The following is a 21,265-nucleotide window of genomic DNA, read 5'->3' as shown; positions in this document are numbered from 1 at the left end:
GACTGAAGTGACAGGGGATAGCATGTAGTTTGTAAACATGTGTAACTTGTTGACATTGAAGACTTGTTTGTGGTAATTCCGGCCCATGCAAAAGTAGTGCTTTTTGTGTAAAATGGGTGTACTCCGGCCTGGTTTAGAGGGTGTGTCTGTTTAAACCAATATGCTGGGAGAAAGAGCTGGACAACAGGGGTTGTCCTTTTCAGGGTGTGTGTCCCCCATGCAGGCAAAGGTACATACAAAACTTCACGGGCCTGCTGATATTAATAAAAATGTTATAGCCACTAAGGCTATATAGAAACATATAGCGAAATTAATTGTGGTCTGAGGCCATGCAAGTCCGTAAGAACAGTTGTCTGCCCGGACTTGGTCTCCTGGACAATCAAAATTTAAGTCCGTTGGTACACATAAAAATTAAAGTATAAATGTAAACAAAACGAAACGCAGTTTCCTTTCTGGTTATGTAATTAACTTATAATACTGGGTTCTCTCTTTATTTAAATATTTTCTATTTATTTCAGTATTTTCCATTTGTATCATTTGCAAGAGTATGTACACATTTTGTTGACCTTATTACATGAGCAGAACCAAGGTCTTTATTCATTGCGTGTTGTTCCAACTAATAAATGTTTAAACATTTAAAAGTAACTCGAAAAGATTTTCCATAATTCGAAGCATGTATTAGTACTCGCAAATAAGTATAACTTGCCTATATGATATACCAACACAATTATCTGTTAGACATTATGTACATGGTATTTGATAATGATAATGATAATAATAATAATAATCATTATCATTATCATTATCATTATCATAATCATAATCATAATCATAATCATAATCATAATCATAATCATAATCATAATAATAATTCAACTATAAAAATGTAATATTTGCAAAGCAAAAATTAATTTGGTCTAACATATGACATATCAGACTCTAGGCTCTATAATATCTTAGTCCCAACCAACCATACCATCGATACAAAAAAAAATGTTTTCATTAAGGTTTATCAATTAAGAGATATCTCAATGACTAAGAGTGGATTTCAGCAGCTCAATGGGGCACTACACCGACTAAAACAAAACAGTAACTCCTGAACAATAATTATCATACTGTCAATAATATGCACACAATTTACAAAGATACTTTTAAAATGACAATCTAATTAAAATTAGCTCCACTATTACATGTGGATCTAACAGCAGCCCATTGGAGCTCATGTCCAGTTGACCTTTCATTCGACCAATCAAAACCTTACTTGCAAAATCATGCCAGTGATTTGAAAAGAATTTGAAAACATTCGGGTTTATGCCGAGGGTATACGAAATGATTCGGGTGAATTACGAAGTAGAGCTAATTTTAATCAGATTGATAAAATGACTAACCACTCATGACACTTTTACACCTGACAGTTTTGGTCACAATAGGCATTCAGGCTCCCATTTTAAGAGAAGGGGTGGGGCAGCCTGATTTTTATTGCCCGAATGAAACGAAAATGTCCGAATCTGGAACACAACGTATATTTATATTCGCATTACTACTCAGACGCTATATTGGATTCCAAACAAATCAGTCTGCATTTGTACATGGATTACAACTAATATTGTGAGTAGAATGATGGAAGTATATGGTGAAGATTTCAGGCCAGCTCATTTTGCCCGAACGTGTTCAATGCCCCCCCCCCCCCCCCCAGGACTTCGGGAAGTGACCCCCAACCCCCACCTCCACCCAGTCTCGAACGCTTATGATGTTCCTAACGGACAGGTATAATAATACAGAGACTCTTTCCCCAACTCGTCTCTTATGCTTATGATGGTCAAAACTGCCATAAGACAGTCAGTGACAATTAATTTCAAGTGTTTTTATGGTATTTTATACTGTTCCTAGGAACCTGCGTTCCGTTTACACCGGCACCGGGCTGCGAATCTAGCACCTACCAGCCTTATGTCCGATGGCTTAACCACGACACCACCGAGGCCTGTCAAAAGCTGTTCAAATGACTGTTGAATCTTGACTGAAACTCAGCATCGTTAATTCACTTAAAAATGATAATCTAGATGTGTTTAATTAATTTTAAACACAGTTAGTATGTTACAGGCTGAAATTTAAAATAATTTTTGAAACAAAGTTAAAGTTTGTTTAGTTTAACGACACCACTAGAGCACATTGATGTATTAATCATCGGCTATTGGATGTCAAGCATTTGGTAATATTGACAGTCTTAGAGAGGAAACCCGTTACATTATTCCATTAGTAGCAAGGTATCTTTTATATGCACCATCCCATAGACAGAATAACACATACCATGGCCTTTGATATACCAGATGTGATGCACTGGCTGGAACGAGAAATAGTCCAATGGGTCGACAGACGTGGCACGATCCCAGACCAATGCGGTTCGATCCCAGACGGACCGCGCATCAAGCGAGCGCTTTACCACTGGGCTACGTCCCGCTCCGTCGTCTCATAAGCTATTCAAAGGACTGTTGGATCTTGACTGAAACTCGGCACAGGTACTGGGTTCGGATCCCAGTCGAGGCATGGGATTTTTAATCCAGATACCGACTCCAAACCCTGAGTGAGTGCTCCGCAAGGCTCAATGGGTAGGTGTAAACCACTTGCACCGACCAGTGATCCATAACTGGTTCAACAAAGGCCATGGTTTGTGCTATCCTGCCTGTGGGAAGCGCAAATAAAAGATCCCTTGCTGCTAATCGGAAGAGTAGCCCATGTAGTGGCGACAGCGGGTTTCCTCTCCAAATCTGTGTGGTCCTTAACCATATGTCTGACGCCATATAACCGTAAATAAAATGTGTTGAGTGTGTCGTTAAATAAAACATTTCTTTCTTTCTAAACGATGTATTCAATTAAGTCTAAACACAGTAATATTAGTACATGTATATTATACTCTTCAAAAAAAAAAAGTATGGGAACTCTAATAAGAATTTACAATTGCCAAAATTTTAAGGTATATTAGCTGTGGGGAATGGTTATATGATAATAGTGAATTAATTGGGCAAACATTACAACCGGTAGTTCAGTATTACAGTAGGTTTTATGACCACCAAAGATCATACATATCGTTAAGGACCACACAGATTTTGAGAGGAAACCCGCTGTCGCCACTACATGGGCTACTCTTCCTATTAGCAGCAAGGGATCTTTTATTTGCGCTTCCCACAGGCAGGATAGCACAAACCATGGCCTTTGTTGAACCTACCAGCCTGTAGACCGATGACCTGCCACGACGCCACCGAGGCCAGTCCAAAGATCTTGAAGGACGATTGGGTTCAGAAGTGAAATTTGAAAGTTGACGTTTTTTAATCAGAAAATCGCAAATTCAAACAATAAAAATGACTAAAAACAAAACCAATAACTGTATGATCAACAGAATGAAAAAGATTGACAGAAATAATGTTCCACAGTGATTAATCGACCTTCCTGGAAATTGTCAAAATCAAGAATGACACCCCACGCACGTGTGCGGGGCAACTGCGTGATGCACGTGCAAACTATGGAATGTGTTTCGGTGTGTTGATAAACAGACCTGAACGTTCTTTACTAGGATGTGGTCAAAACGTATGTTCGGTCTAATAGTTGATATTAACATTAATATTTCAGGTTCCCCTACCTTTTTTGAAGAATATATAAGCTGAAATTAAAAATATGTTTTGGAACTTAATGGCATCCTCTTGTCAAAATGAAATTAATTATCAGGGGCGTGTGCAGAAAATTATGTAGGGGTGGGGGTGGGTGGTCTATACTAGTGAACGAAGTAAATGAAATTTAGTTCTGAATAGACCCCTGAAACCCCTCTGCAAACGCTCCTGTTTGTTTGGGGTTTTTTTTTGTTTTTTTTTATTCCACTACCCCCTTTTCTTTCTCTCCTTTGAATTCCATCTCATTTCTTCCCGATCTGGCAACTCATCCTATCTTTGAACTTCTTTCGCTGTCCACCTCCACATCCCAGTTCTTGTCTCTCCCATCGCAACAGGTGCTTGTCTCTTGTGGCTATCTGTGCCACACACCTGCCATTCCTCATCAGCTGTTAGCTGTGGGCTTAGTCTGACCACTTCGGGGAGTGTTCGGTAGTTACTGTTGGCATTGTTAAGAGGCACTTCTAACCACCTACTATGCACCCCTACTACCGGCTGTCGTTAGTTAGTGCCGTGGGTCAGACCAGCTTTATTAGCGGTAGAGGACAAGGATGCCAGTTGGTTGCAGGGAAATACACAAAGACTGCACGCGTGGAGTTGAGACAGGTAGGCGATGGTATGGACAGCTCAGAAGACAAGAGTCGGAGGAAACTGACAGAAAGGGTCGAAACAGATTGAAATCATGGGAGAAATTGGAAAGGTTTTTTATATTAAGATAATGAAAATGATAGGCAGAGGGCGATAGATGAGAAAGATGAATGAATGTGTGAGCCAGCTTTGACGGGATTTGAACCACTGTCGTCAGCTTGATTGTTCAAACGCTCCTGTTAATAAATCGGTTTGAAATTCATATAAATTACAGGTTTTACTTATTTTCGTGTATCATCATTCCACCTGTCTACTGTGACGAATAAAAAGAAATATTGGGCAAAAGAACATAATAATGACTAAACCAGAAATTCTGATACAGTATTTGTAATGGAGTTAGGAAAAGCGTAACGGAGAGAAATATTTTATCTAACGTACTACAGTACATTTTCAAACCACAGATATTTGGTGACTAACATAACTGTATGGTTATTTGGACACGTCATCGAAAGAGAGGACGGAAACCGCTGTCGCCAGATATATACATTATATGACAAATAGTATGATAATGCAGTGATAAGTGATATTTCATATATTATGCACTTTCCCATAGACAATGGCCTTTGATATACCAGTCGTGGGGCACTGGTTGGGATGGGGGAATATGAATTCATATAGGACACCGGGCTAGAGCTCTCTCTAGCATTTATTCTGTTCCATTTAAAGTATGCGAGAGTGACATACATAAAGATTATTGCATGAGCGGGAGCTTCATATGGAATTTATGAAACGAGTTTGAGAAAAAAAATTATTCACCAAGCGAGAGCGAGTGGTAGGATAAAACGATTGCTATAAATTTCGTATGGCACTCCCACGAATGTTATAATTTATTTATTATCCATAAACAGTACTTTATAACAAACGTTAAATATGAGTATAATCGCTTCATAATCGATGTTATCAACATTCAGCGACGCTGAATTATATGTGAGTACCATAGCCGCGACTGTCGCAAGTTTGTAGCTGCTATATAGCAACTACAGTGACGTCAGAAGTGTACCATAACAGTGTTCAATGTATTATTATGATCCATGTCATAAAGATAGCATGGGGAAATACGATATTTATCTAACCGTTGATTGTAGACCATATGGGTAATAAGAATTAGTATTAATACTAAAGGTTCTTAATACATTCTTATTGGTATACACCTTTCATACCTGGGGCGGATCTAGGGGGGGGGGGGGTGTCCAAGGTGTCCGGACCCCCCCCCCCCTCAAATTTGAGAAGTGCCCTTTTATTTAGGATTTTTACAAATTTATTTATTCTGTCAATGTATAGAACACTGTAGAATACGTCTGCCAGCGTCCCTGTTGTAGCACTATTATATTATGGTCCATGTGAACCGTGTGCAATTTTTCAATAGTGCCTTTTCATAATGTTATGGTGCCCTTTTTGTCTTGGACCCCCACTCATTAGAAAAGCTGGATCCGCCCCAGCATACACTATACTATGTAGATAAAAATATAACGACTACCTTTAAATAAAATGCATCTGGAAAGACCCTCCACTGAACATTATGCATTATTTATTCTCCCTGCAGCTGAAAGGCCAATTAATATAACTCAAATATTGCTGGCATCTTCCCACTCCCATATGTTATGTTATTAATCATCCTATCACGAGTGAAAATGGTTATTATTAGTATTATACGAACTTACTGTAGCCTATTCGTATCGTGAAATGGACAACTTTGAAGCTGTATTTCTAGGAGGAAACGAACAAAGTTCCACGGGGTTGGGGGGGGGGGGGGGGGGGGGGGGGGGGGGGGGGAGGAACTACCGGAAAATAAAACTACTGGGATTAAGAATAATAATTTAAAACACCCATCACATCAGAAGTACAGTAATTTAATGCATCACAGATAATAAACAGACATTAGCTGTGATCTAAAACACCTTTTCAGGAGCGTGGGGTCAAAATCAAATTTTTTTTAAACCCCAACAAACATGACCTTTCTCAAGATTACTTTGCATACTAGTAAACACTTCCTCTAAAACTAAAGTTAGTTTGATTTGGTTAACGACACTACTAGAGCACATTGATTTGTTAATAATCGGCTTTTGGAAGTCACATTTGGCAATTCTGACATGTAGTCTTTTAAAAGGAAACCCGCTGCCTTTTTCTATTAGCAACAATGTATCCCCCATATGCACCCTTAACAGACAATGCAACGCATACCAGTCTTTGAAAGAAAGAAAGAAAGAAAGAAATGTTTTATTTAACAACGCACTCAACACATTTTATTTACGGTTATATGGCGTCAGACACATGATTAAGGACCACACAGATTTTGAGAGGAAACACGCTGTCGCCACTACATGGGCTACTCTTTCCGATTAGCAGCACGGGATCTTTTATTTGCACTTCCCACAGGCAGGATAGCACAAACCATGGCCTTTGTTGAACCAGTTATGGATCACTGGTCGGTGCAAGTGGTTTACACTTACCCACTGAACCTTGCGGAGCACTCACTCAGGGTTTGGAGTCGGTATCTGGATTAAAAAATCCCATGCCTCGACTGGGATCCGAACCCATTACCAACCAGCCTGTAGACCGATGGCCTAACCACGACGCCACCGAGGCCGGTACCAGTCTTTGATATACCAGTCGTGCTGCACTAGTTGGGAAGGAGAATAAACAAAGAATGAGTGCACTGAAACCGCATATAGGAGTAGCTTATGTGAACACATTTATAGTTAACTTAGTAGTGACATAAGTCAATCTAATTAAAATTAGCTCCTCTATTACATGTGGTAGACCAGTAGAGCTAATTTTAATCAGATTGGACATAAGTCGTTGTGCACTATATTGCACTTTTGAAAAGTGAAATTGTTCTTAGTATAAGCCTACGAGACGGGGGCAGGACAACTGCCCCTCCCCCCCACCCCCACCAAGTCCTAGAGAAAATCATCAAATTCAGGCATTATTTTCACGATTCTACCCACAATATTAGTTGTAATCCATGTAAAAATAAGTGGGGATTCATTTGCAGCCATATATATCTGTTTGGTAGTAATGTTAATATGAATAAAATGTAATCCAAATTTGGGCAAAAATCAGCCTGCCTCCCTACAAAAATGGGAGTCCGTACGCCTATGTCTCTTAGTTCACAATCAAGAGATTGTCATACATAGAAATTTCATACATATATTTACCATGTATGCACAAAATAAAGCATTTATGTACAAGTTATAATGACAATGTCATTTTACATGTTTGGGACAACTGCCAACCTGAACATAAAAGTGTAGAAATTAGTAACTAAACTGCATTTTCACTTTCTACATATATATATATATATATATATATATATGCCTCGACTTGTAACCTTCCTTGGTTTCTAAAAATACCAGCTAATCATAAATACCCTTCTAATAATTAAAATGTTCAGTGTTAAAAAAACAAAAACAAGGCCTTGGTTGCTGACAATTTCATTATCATCTCTGATGAACTTTAACTTTTATTTGCATTTTCCAAACAAACGTGGATTTTACATTAAAAACCGAGTCTTACAACATAGAGAACAATGAATATTTAAATGTAAAAACAATGTATTCATTGCTATTGAAAATCCATGTGCAATTTTTACTGAAATGATAATCATCAAATCCATAATGTTCACATGATCTCTCTTATTTTCATGACAACCATAAACAAAGAGTACCGGTGAGGTGCATGATAGAATCATCGAAGTACAAACATTAATGTATCAGTTATATGCAAGACTGTATTATAATTATGTAAAATTTGTGCAATGGGATGGATTAACAATTTGTTTTCGACCAACTACTGATGTGTAGTATTTCGTGAAAAGAAGGTCGCAGTGACCTAGTTGTGGCATATAACACCACCATCCTAAATAGCTGTAATTGATGATCCTAAATTTATTATACATGTACGAGCATATATACATAATAAGAATAATATTGTCCCAAAGATTGTTTAATATGAAGTAATCCATGAAAAGTAGGTCACAGTGACCTACTTATGATACACAAGATATGGCCATCCCTTGCATGCAAAGTTTGATGATTCTACATGAACTGATAAGGAATATAATATGTCCTTGGCATGAAAAGACAACGGACAGATGAACACCACCATTTTTAAATTTGCATAAAAATTAGTTTGTAGATTTTCATTTAACACCTACAGGGTATCTGAATGTTGCTGAAACATAATAATGTAAATTTCCATCATAGCTTACAATAAGCTAGTTTCTGGAGTTCAGTGAGGAGTAATAATAATTTGTTTTCAGTGTGCATTCAGATGGGAGCCCTGTACACAACCTTTTAGTCATTTAAAGGCGCAGACCCTAGTTTTAACCCCCCAAAAAATGGATACCAAGTTTAATTAATTTACAAACCTGTAACTCATTTGGATAAAGTTACAATAGAGTGAAAGTAGAGTCTGTTATGTTAAAATAGGAAATATCCTTAAAATAGACTAGAACTCAAATCAATAAATCGCTTACTTCTCAGATGCACGTGCATTTTTAAAGATATGAAAAATGCAATTTTTGGTACCACAAACACCAGAATGGCCAGAAACACTTTGGTTGTACGGAAATGGATAATCTGAAGAATAAATTATAAATAATGTTTGATTTTAGTGATTATAAACGGCTCTAATAGTGACAAATATGCTGTAGTGTTTAAACACTAGGGTATGTCCCTTTAAAATGCAGGAATGAAAAAAAAAAAAAAATCTCTTTATTAGTATTATACGACCTTAAACCTCAGTTCCCTTTTTTTTTAATGGACCATACTGAAAATCCAAATAAATATTAGAAGTTATATTTCTATATATTACAGAAGGATTCATTTTCACATAAGGGGTTGGGGAGGAACTGAAATTTATAGACTGTAGTACATGTACTTGGAACAATGGTATTCATCTTCTACCACTTCTGCAGTTACTGGGTTGGCCAACTCACTTTAAAAAATCTCAGAACTGCTTCAAATATATTCTTTCCCAGAACCTGTCCTTCGTTCATATTTTTTACAATCTGATTCCAGAATACAACTACAGTTCACCAAGTTATGTATAATTTTTATTTTTTTTAAATAACTTTTATTAAAATCCGAACAGTGATTTCCTCCAAAGAAATCATAATCCGTTTTCACATTTTATTACATTTTAAGATCTAAAAATAATAACAATCAACTGTACATTAGAGGCATGTTTTTCACTAGTTAAAGACTCAATGCTTATTAAACTTCAATGCCTAGACTTGTGACTTTAGCAAATTTTCTGACTTTAATTACATGCACATTCTATTTATAATAAAGGGCAAGTCTTTATTAAAGACTCAAGTTTATAGTTTAATAGTTTAAACTTTTATAAGCACGAGACCTGATCTTTCAATGTCTGTATCATTAAGATGGATCACAACAGAATGCACATGGCATTTCCTTGGGCAAGACAACCACGTTCCATCAAAACGCGTCCTGTTTTCAGAAACAACTTGTCATCTTGAGCATGTATTTATGCTTGCTACAGAAAAGCAGCACCTCTACATGATAGAGATAATGCTATTTTCCAGTCTGTATAGCACCCATTCTAGTCGGATCTTGTGATGGGTAGTGCATGGTGGACGGCCGTGGAGGCATTCCAGGGGGTGGTCTCATAGGCATGACACCAGGGGGAGGTGGAGGTAACCGGATTCCTGAAAAACATCCACATTATTTTAAAGTTATACTAATGGTAAACCTGTAAACCAAATTGTGTAATATAAACTTTTTAACTGATCTAACATAGAGATAGGAAACAGAAACAGAATATAATGTCAGTTTAAAGAAGGAAGAGTCATTAAACTTGTCATGAACACCACAGTGATTTATAAGCTTAAACTAAAATAACTAAAAAAAGTAGAATCACAACTTATGTCCATTTTTGTTTGTTTATTAGTCCTAAAACCTCCAAATATAACAAGCGCCCAAACTGAAAATACAAACTGTATAACTTAGCATAATGCTGATTACAAATAAAGAATATCTAACACGAACAAAAATACTGTAAAATGCAAAATGACAAGCATGTGTAATCTTATCTCACTTATCGTAGTACTTAAAGGCTGTATCAAGATGTTGTGAACTATAACTAACCTGGGGGTATCATTCCTCTTGGCACGCCTCCAAATATGGGCATCGGAGGCGGTCCCTGTGACATCATCACTCGCTGTGGCATCGGAGGCATCATGGGTGGAGGCTGCAGGTTGAAGAAGTTGTTTGTGATTTCTTCTGGTGGTGGAGGGAGAGCTGTAAAAGTATATCATACATGTATTCTGGGTACGAAAATAGAGAGCAAAATAAACTGTTCAATTATTATTGGAAAGGAATGGAATATGGAAATGGAAATGTTTTATTTAACGACGCACCACTCAACACATTTTATTTACGGTTATATGGCATCGGACATATGGTTAAGGACCATACAGATATTGACAGAGGAAACCTGCTGTCCCCACTTCATGGGCTACTCTTTTCGATTAGCAGCAAGGGATCTTTTATATGCATCATCCCACAGACAGGATAACACATACCACTGCCTTTGATATACCAGTCGTGGTGCACTGGCTGGAGCGAGAAATAGCCCAATGGGCCCACTGACGGGGATCGATCCCAGACCGACCACGCATCAAGCGAACGCTTTAACACTGGGCTACATCCCGCCCCGGAATGGAATATATGTTTAACAACACTTTAGCACATTATAAAACAGGTTTTTAAAAATAATAAAGACTTGTGAATGAAACAATTGTTGTGGCAATCTTCAGATGCTTGTACTCTGATGTCCATTAGGTACAATTTGTCTTACAACTTGTGGTTTAAAAACGGATTCAATTTCAGAGCTCGTCTTGGATCGAAATTATTTTTAGTAAAAACAATTACAAACTGGGCTTTCTATTATTTATTACAAAAAATGTTTTAGCCAAAATTAATTTATTATTCATTTATATAAATGAATATGAAAAAGATCACTAGTTAAATATTTGTTAATACATGTTGGAGATGTCAGACAGATTATGTTCATTCACATTTAATCTGAGATTTCGGCTAAGCTAAAATATTAGCAAATTACAAATGGCTAATTTGGCAACTGACAGCGTGAGCCCTGAATTTTTAAGATAAATAGTACCTAACAGCCACTCATGTATCATTGAGAGCAACATGAGAATTAAATGCCATGGACACTTACCTCCAGGAAGTCCAGGAACCGGCTCCAGCATCAGCTGTCCTTCCTCCCCTTCCTTCTTGCCCGTCAACTGCTGCTGACCCTGCGACCTTCCCCACTTGATGTTCAGGCGTCGGCCGTTAATGATCAGTTTGTTGAACGAAGCCTCGGCCGCTGCCTCTGCTGCACTGCGTGTGGTGAACTGGACAAACGCACACTGCTGTTTGCTGACCACGTTGACAGACCGCACCTCACCAAACTGGTAGAAATGATCTCTGCAAGGAAAGCAGCATTAAATACTGATAATAAAAAACCCCACAAGCATTGTTGAGAGTACTGCTGAAGCTATACATGGCCCCATCTGGGTACCACAAAGTGCAAGGGCCATAATTCTGTAAATATTTCATAAATTTAATTTGTGACACAGTTATGGCCCTTGAACAAATTCCTATGTAAGTCAAACTTGATCTGATCATAACTCTGTCCAAAACGGAAAGTCAAACTACATTTGTAACTCTATATGATAAAGCTAAATACAAAATATCAGCTCAATATCTGGAGGCATTGCAAAAAGAAATGCTGGAAAACTATGTGTGATACAGACTAACAGATCAAAAGAAAGACAGACACAGACAAAACCTACAGTCTTCTTCAGATGGACTGGTAGGGGACTAATAAGGAAACATTTAGATCAAATTTAATTAATTACTATCATAGATATGTCTGTAATTAATATTAAGATATAATATATAGAGATTATTATATGAGCTTGTATGTTGTACTGATATTACAAAACGAATGTCCGGATTCTTGTATTGCCCGAGTGAGAGCAATACATAAATAATATACCAGTAGCATTGTGTGGACTCCCATGTTCAAGTGACATTTCATCTATAAATAACAATTTAAATATCAACCAATTACACTTTGTCTTTTATAGCGTTATTCGGGAGCATACAAATTCTAAAAATATTGGGCGAGACTATTTATGCAATAGGCGAACTTGTTGGTCCATTTCAACATAAAAAAAACAGCGGGAAAAGTGCAGTAATAAACTCTGGATTGTATACTAGTATAAACAGATTTATAGCCATAACACCACAGGTTTTTTTTTTTTCATCTTGAAACAAATTTTATATTGAAATTAGTTTACGGCATATTTCGTAATTCACCCAAATCATTTCGTATGCCCTTGGCATAAACGCGAATCTTTTCAAATTCTTTTCAAATCACTGGCATGATTTTGCAAGTAAGGTTTTGATTGGTCGAATGAAAGGTCAACTGGACATGAGCTCCAACGGGGTGTTGTCAGATCCACAGGTAATAGTAATTAACAAGGGGAGCTAATTTTAATTAGATTGTGACACGAGTTTCGTAAAATCAGTACGACTCGCACGTGAGTGTAATAATTTCTTTATTATCCATGTTATGATTATTATTTTTTATGATTAACAAGGACCATCTCAAAATGTTTGAATCACAACTAGAAGGAGATGACAAAACGATGTCATATTTTACATGCACAATCTGAATTAGGACTGGGGAAGCGACGTCGCTTCCCAAAATTACACTTGTTATTACACATGTGCTTCATATGATTATTATTAAGTCAGTTATGTTGAACCATGTGGATAATAACGGATAAAAAGTCACTAATATGGGGTTCAATGTCAGTAACATGGTTAGCCTCCTATGGATGAGAGTTTTGGTTCCGGTCCATATTTGCTGTTACTACTTGTGTGTTCCCTTATTTCTTTCAATCAGTATATATATGTACAACTTGAAACTTTGATGCAATTGTAAAACACAGGAATGAGATCAATGACTTTTGAAAAAGAAAAGCCTTGAAAATCAATTAGAATGAAGACATTATGTCAAAAGAAGACAAGAAAGGTGATTTTTAGAAAGGGACTTTATACGACAGCAAATTTTCAACAGGTGTTTTTGATTAGATACTAGTATATCGGGTACTGTACGCAACACCACCTGATTATTTAACAAATTTACATACTGGTGTTAATATTATACTTATTTATTTGTATTAAATTTTGACACTTTTATGTCATAAGATGTAGTTTATGGGGATTCCCTGGGGCATTTTAAATACACATCGTTTACCTGTTTACTGAAAGTTTAACAACATTTTGCTCGAGACATGAGAAAAATAATGTGGTAGGTTTCAGTTTTTAATTCAAGAGATTGATTTTTGTTTATTTTCATGAGAATGCACAAGGAAGGAAGAAAACGTTTTATTTAACGACGCACTCAACACATTTTATTTACGGTTATATGGCGTCGGAAAGAGAATGCACAAGGCTGAGGTTGCACGAATATGGGAGAAAAGGTTCAAATGTATAAATAAGTATCTTGCAAAATGCAGGTCTGTAAGTCAATTAGTATGAACTTTCACGGACTTCTAACAAACGAACGACTGCTAGTAACTCGTACTAGATGATATTGTCACATGTCCATACCTGAGTTCCTTCTCGCCCACTTTCTCTCCCAGGTTTCCTATGTACAGTGTGGAGATGGTCTTGTCCTCGGGAGGCTCCAGTTTTGGCATGTTTCCAAAGCGCTTGATGAGCTTGTCAGCGACAGGATCGTTCATACCGTAAAACCGATCCTTTATGTTCTGATCAGCTAGCGGATCATCGGGGTCAGTGGGCTTCTCATGCCTAGAAAATAAACACATCAGCTTTTCATTTAAACGCGAAGCAAAGTTGTCATAAAATACAGCATGCCATAGTACGTCATAAGATAACATCAAAAGCATGAAAAATATAAGTGGAAATTTAACATGCTAAATAAAAATTAAATGTTTGCACACAATAAGATAAAACTTTAGAGTTTATATTCATTCTAAAACCTACACACAAAACACTTTTGTTGTTAATTTTGGGTAACTTCCCTTTGGTGGGCTCTTCACTAACGTAACCGTACAAAATATTTTTCTTTAACTGTATTAACAACAGTTATCACATGATGGATTTAGGTTTCACAAAGCTTTTAAATTGCACACATTTATTTATGATAAAAAAACATAGATGAACATAAAACTATACAATTTTTTATTTTTTAATTTCACATATAATTCTTTGGAGACCTAATTCTCTGAAAATTCTAATTTTACCATCAACACTGAAATCTCTAAAAAAAAAAACCAGTAACAAATGTACATTTTTCACAGTCGCTATTTAAACAGAAATACAGAACAGAACCTCTCTATGTTGGATACTCATTAAAACCAGACTTTTTACTTGGTGTAGAGAGATTTCACTTTATAATGTATTTCCAACAACTTAATGAATATATCAATTTCTTTCCGTTCTGGTGCAAATCAATCATATGCATACAGAATATTAATAATACCAGATGTAACCCAAAAATTGCTCGGGGATGTTTAGATGGAGTATGGTGATGCTACATTGGGCTTCCCCACCCCCAAAATACAATCACTGTGTAGGTAACCACTTCTATGTTTAACAACAAAGATGCGATATCCATTGAGGTTGTATTTATGGAATTTATTTATGAAAGGCTGTCGGTAGTGCAGATCAAAAGAAGAAAAGTGGTCAGAATGATCAGAAACTGGTAAAAAGGCCTTGCATATTATATTATAGATTATAATGTAACAATGTTATAAACTCATTCATCACAGATCGAGAAATCTGAGGGAATGACCCGGTAACGATTTGTTACTCACCTATATGGGCACTCTTCTCCTCTCTTGCATTCCCCCTTGACCCAGAACGAACAGATGTGTGGACGATTCCGCTTGTAGTATGGAGTTGTTCGTGCCAGTTTTAACAACATATCACTGGGAGTCTGGGATTTGCCAACCAAGGCTCCCACAGGAGTGGTGCCATCAGTGTTAGCTATCTGAAGAGGTAGAAATTATAGCAAGTTTCAATTAAATTAGCGAAGTGAGTGTGTAACATTTACGTGGCAGCACAAGGACTGTAGTCAAACATACACTTTATTCAGTACTCAACTCGAGAATAAAGTCAACAATCAACCCACAGTTGGCTTCTGAAAGACAGTTATTATTCAATTTGAACACACCAAAGCCACTGTCTATAAAATTTTTTAATAAAAATGACAATAAAATTAAAATTTGTGGTACAGTACGAGAATATTTTTATCTATTGATGGCATCAAATGTGATTTCTTGGTATCTGTAGAACAGAACAGCAATGTTTGTTTTTGGGGGCACATAGGGATGTTTTTAAGTAGGACAAAAATGTGAATCGTATTGCTTTGAAGTGAAGCTTTGGATATTCATTGTGTATGTATGTAAAAAAAAAAAAAAAAAAAAAAGGTATATATATATATATAATTTTACACATTATTGTTCTTTTATTTTATTCTAGATCAATGTTTTTATCATTTTGACATAAAAATAGAAATTTTGGGCATGTCCACAGTCTTCCTTTTTTTCCTTAACATTAAACCAAACTTGAGTTACTGACCAAAAACACTTAAATGTTTTGCTGATATCAGATATAGTTTAACATGCTATTTTTAATATTTTATTGTGATATGACAAGATTGTGTTTTCACAATCTTGACCATGTAGCCGGTCTGACATTACTATCAACATTAGTGACCATGAGAGAACATACTCCCATCATCTCATATTTTCTAAACAAATTTACATTAATAGAAATCTTAAATTTGAAATAAAAAAGCCAGATTTCCAATTATAGTTACGCAATTTTCCTTCGTGAATGACACTGAATGTAGTACTTGGCATGAGGTACATCCCTAGACCCAACCCCTCCTCATATGAAAGTGCTACTGTCTTAAATTCAAAACTGTACCTCTTTTTCCATGTTCTGTGTGTAGTATTCCTTGTTAACATCAGATTTTGGCATGGATTCCTGGACCTTCAGAGCTGCATCTCGCACCTGTACAGGTAAACCTGGATAAAATAAAACAGCAATACTACAGATCTATATTGTATAAAGAATTACAAACAATATGTTAACAATTCACTGCCAGGCTATAGATTTGCATTATCGCATAGATCTAAAATATGAGCTGCAGATATATGTGAAGTTGCATGCAGATTGGATATCTTGGTAATAATCATGAATGAATTTGATATAAAATTAATAATGTACAATGTGTCATAAGATTTGCTTGAGGTGGATTTGTTAAGATTATATCCCATTTCAACCCCTGCAATTATGAAAATGTCCATGGCAAAAAAACATCCCATGAAAATAAAAATGAATATAGTTCATGGCAAAAAGTGCTGTAGAGAAGTAAAAACTCTGCGGACATATCCTCGGCATTGCCAATTGTCAACTCACCGTATTCCAAATCTAACAGACATGTCTGACAGACATTCTTTATTTTGCTGCATGTTTGACAGACCTCTGTCTTCTTGAACCTCATGCGGGCCCCCGGACACCACCGGAACACTGTGAACGGACGAACACAGATCTTGCATTCCTTTCCAAATTTCTCTTTTGTCTGGTGTAATAAAACGCAACAATCAGACAAACTAATTCAATATTTCTGTATTTAACATTTCAAATTGTATTTAACTTGTAATTTGCAATACAAACATTACATTACCTAAAGAACAAAAGATGTGAACATTATGGCCATAATGGAAATATTTATGGAAGGTACTGGTACCTGAAGTATTTTTTTCTTGATGAAATAAAACTAATGTAGGAAATAAAAATAATGGCAAATTATTTAACTTTATTTTAGGGGTAACGGAAATAATTTCCACTCATCTTCTATAGATATTATATCATCCCCTATAGATATTATAATATTATATGTAATTTTGGAACAGCACATAATGCCAGTACATTTAAACATGTTAAAAAATAATAATAATAATAACAATAACACTACACATGGTCTGTTTTGTAACACTGAAAAAAGTTATGAATTTAGCATCAATCTTGTTTCATCACTGAATTTTAACAGGTGCTAGACATAATAGCATTGTATAAATTAACCAATATAAGTTTTTTGGTGTAAATTTTATGTAATTCTCCTATTTACACTAGTCATTTTTAGCAAGTGGAAATACATTGTAATTTGTATGCAGGCATTGATCAACACAAGTTTCCTACCAGGTCACAAAATATTATAACATGACACAAAATACAACATGTTCAATGGCTCATAGATAAGTTCTAAACTAAACAACTAAACATCCGATCATTATGTTAGGACTCAAATAATTGTACTAATACTATTATTATTAACATGCAAATTTTCAAATGTGTTTACAAGTTTGACTTACCATTCGAATATATGGATTATCTCCAAGGCATGTCTGACACAAAACTGGGAATTCCTACAAACAAAATTTAAAAATGTATTTAAGAAACATGAAGATCATGACCTACACAACTACACAAGTACATGAACAGTAGATTCTCCTATTAGACCCATAAACAATGATTAAATCATAAATGTATTTAGAAAAAATTAGGACAGGAAATTATAAAATGATATGGGTGTGTGGAAGGTTGCAGATGATTTATTCACTGTATTATACTAGTTTTTAGTAAATAATATTAATTAAAAAAATATTCAAGATTTATTTTCATTTTCTACAACCCAAATGAACATTCCCTTGACCTGTCTGGCCAGGAAAAAGACTTTTGCAAATTCCATCACTTTCCAGGATTTCCATGACCCATACGAACCCTGTGTATAGTTCACCTGACACTGATAACTCAAAATAATGTGTCCATATCTAAAAGTCTGGTTTGGACAATTTGTTCACTAGGTTTTTTTTTTAAACCTTCAATTTACTGCCATTTCATCAACAGACCAAATGGAGTGGACCAAATGTATGAAGTTAGTGTACATAATGCAGGGCTTCTAGATTATGGTAGCCCCACTCCCATGGCTAGTGATATTCAATGTTAGGCTAGTAAATAACTACTGTTGCCATGTCCGATGGCTGGTGAATTTTGTTTGTCAAATTCTGCATTTAAGTCTATTTTGTAAGTATTAATATCCTGAATCCACCTCACCCCACCCACAATCTTAGTTTTTTAAAAAAAAAATTAATCTCTATCTCCCTCTTTATGTAACATATGTATCTGATTTTTACTATTTAATTAGTAAATTTGTATTAAGTAAAGTAGGGCTAGTGGATTTTTCATCATGGCTAGTAAATTTTTGAAATCGCTGACCCATGGCTAGTCGATTTTGTAAAAATTCAATAAGCCCTGCATAACTGTAGGCAAGTCAAATGTAATGTGGACAAAGCTGTGTATATGTGTGTTAGTTATGTTGACATGTCGGGCCCTCAGATTTTATGGAAACTATCGTTTCTTGTACTGTGTCTGTAAAATCATGGAACCGAAATTTTGTTTCCCATATCAAGTATGACTATTTAACAAAAATATATATATATATATAAATATTTTTTGAAAACAGTTTTCGAAGGGTTCACATGATCACAAGGCATGGAACTGAAAAAGTGATTCCCATGAAATTTGAAATCCTATGGCCTGTATGTGAATATGAATCATAGTAAAACTGTCTTGTTCTGGCATGGCCTAACCTATGACACATTATAATGATTATTAGGGTCAGTTGTTATAATTAAAATTACTTTTTGCTATATTGTTTATTCATTGTTCTGATTCAGTAAAAGTCTCAATTAACAAGTCCTTCAATGTGTTGTTGTTTACAAGTTTATACTTATTTTCATGATTGTATCCAAATAAAGTTCAAGCACACTCAAGTTGTTTAGGCTGTCTGTTCAGGACAGTGGGTTAGTGGCCAGTTTTGTTGTTAGTGCGTGAAGTTGGAAGCCGATAGTACTGGAATATGAATCCAGTAGCTACCAGCCAGAGGCTCAACCACTACATCAGCGAGGGCGGGACATTCAGTGTGATTTTAATGTTGACCATATACAACCAGTTGTGAAGAAGCCAATCATCTTGAGTAATTAAGTTGTTAATTACCAAGTTTGCAAGTACTGAAGTAACATACATGTCTTAAGCCATGTGTCCACTTCTGTGAATATGGTGCGGACAGAGATATGTTTTGTGTGTGTGTGTCCATGTATGAGGTACCAGTACGGTTCTGTATTCGTATACTGATAATACTCTGCTATAGTATAATTATAGTATATGGTCGTACACCAGACTGCATTTCGCACAGGACAAATGGATGCAGTCTTATGTTATACCATTGTGAAGGATTTTAGCCAAATCCACATCCATGTACACATATTCACAAGTGGATAGACAACTGTATAAAAAAAAATTTGGTTTTTAGCTGTGTCAAAAATGGAGCAGCACGTGACACCCTGATAATATGGGTTAGTAAGAACACTGGAAACCGATCCGTTACCGAGAACCTCAGCCTTATATCTGTGGCGAGATCGAGTAATCGACGCCGACAGTATGAGTACCATCGACGTCCCAAACTGCATTCACCTAACAACAAAAAAGCGAATACGATATTTACGGAAATATTATTCTACATTTTTCAGCTACGATACGTGAATTTTTTTTTTTTTTAATCATTTAACGTAAAAAAAATCTACAATTTGGATGTAAAACAAATCCATTCTAGTAAACAAAAGTGAAACACCCTACAGTAAACAGGAAAAAGTGTGACGTTTCTAACTGTGTTCAGGCGCATGCGTTTGCAAAAAGTATCGTAATGCGCATGTGCAGTTCATTATTTTCTATTTTTAAGACAACTACATGAAAAAATATATGTTTCTTAATTATGCACAGTTGCCGAACACTTAATTTATTCAATTTTTTAAAAAGAAAAATTCAATTTGTCAAGCGTTCTGGTTCGGTCCGCGTTTTATCAACACACATCGCTCACACTTGATGTCAATACTGATAGGCATTACGTCCATACCTGCGCATAGTTTGTAAAATATCATTTTTTTTAATTAACAAAATTTATATACTCAAAATTATTTACAACTGTTATGAAAGGATTATGAATACTATTCACTACAATAGAGGCACAAAAATGTAGCATACCTTTTGCAGATCGAATATAATAACTGAAAACAAATTCTAACAACAGGGGTCCTAAAAATCATAAAAATTAAATTCTTTGGCATTGTTGATCTGGCACGTGTGAGGTCATGTGACACGCATCGAATGTTAATTCATCTTTCTCCATTTTAAGTCAACTTCTACGAGTCATGTGGACCCCATATCGGTAATTTTAAGGAATAAAAAAAAACGACTTTGTAAAATTAATGGTTTTAGGGGTTTGTAAAGTTTTGTATTTAGATACTTACTTTTCTCAACTTTATTGTTTATAAAAATGTTCCTGAACTGTGAAGAAAAACCGTATAAATGAACGACATGCCGATGACAACAAATCGGATGTTGATTGCGCGAACCGTGCACGAGAAAACAAAGTGAACGGAATTTGAAGCATAACGCAGTTAAGGACGTTGACAATATCCTTTAAAAAATGGCATTTTCGATTTTGACATGATTCAACTTTGAAGACAAATGTCGGGTCGTCAATACCTAATGGTCCACAATTCCATTACAATTAACATTTCCTTAAATATCAGGATTATATTCCATCGTATAAGTTATAGACGACAGATAAATCGTATGTATTTCTTACAGAATCTTCCCAGTTTTGTCGATTGTACGTATTTGCTCCTTTGGATGTCGCCATTCTTCTTAATCGTTTGTATTGTCCTACCCTGATTTGGCGCACCTATTTGGCGCTAAGGCGTTAGTTGTAACCGATAAGTCGGTCGATTTACAGGGTTTTATCAGCTATGTTTCTAGCCT

At 35.9% G+C, this 21,265-nt stretch overlaps 1 protein-coding gene across 1 annotated transcript; it reads right to left on the bottom strand.

Moving 5' to 3' along the window:
- Window positions 1–9,345: 9,345 nt before the first annotated feature.
- LOC121378773 (pre-mRNA-splicing factor RBM22-like) lies at window positions 9,346–21,154 on the bottom strand. Its single transcript, XM_041507084.1, has 9 exons — window positions 21,093–21,154; window positions 17,758–17,811; window positions 16,802–16,964; window positions 16,307–16,407; window positions 15,190–15,365; window positions 13,961–14,161; window positions 11,511–11,761; window positions 10,418–10,570; window positions 9,346–9,978 (listed from the first exon to the last, which is right to left on the bottom strand). The coding sequence occupies exons 1-9, from the start codon at window positions 21,144–21,146 to the stop codon at window positions 9,845–9,847; spliced, it is 1,287 nt and encodes a 428-aa protein (XP_041363018.1). The 5' UTR covers window positions 21,147–21,154; the 3' UTR covers window positions 9,346–9,844.
- Between the last annotated feature and the right edge of the window lie 111 nt (window positions 21,155–21,265).

The sequence above is a fragment of the Gigantopelta aegis genome, chromosome 8 (assembly GCF_016097555.1).
Source record: "Gigantopelta aegis isolate Gae_Host chromosome 8, Gae_host_genome, whole genome shotgun sequence".
NCBI lineage: Eukaryota > Metazoa > Mollusca > Gastropoda > Neomphalida > Peltospiridae > Gigantopelta > Gigantopelta aegis.
Note: the sequence above shows the minus strand (reverse complement) of the source record. Positions and strands in the feature narration are given on the sequence as shown.

Excerpts from the sequence above, each read along its gene's own strand:
- LOC121378773 (XM_041507084.1), bottom strand. The coding sequence starts at position 21,146 with ATGGCGACATCCAAAGGAGCAAATACGTACAATCGACAAAACTGGGAA. Across the intron at positions 16,408-16,801 it reads TCTGTTAGATTTGGAATACG|GTTTACCTGTACAGGTGCGA; the intron begins GTGAGTTGACAA and ends TATTTTATCCAG. Across the intron at positions 9,979-10,417 it reads AAGAGGAATGATACCCCCAG|GAATCCGGTTACCTCCACCT; the intron begins GTTAGTTATAGT and ends GATGTTTTTCAG.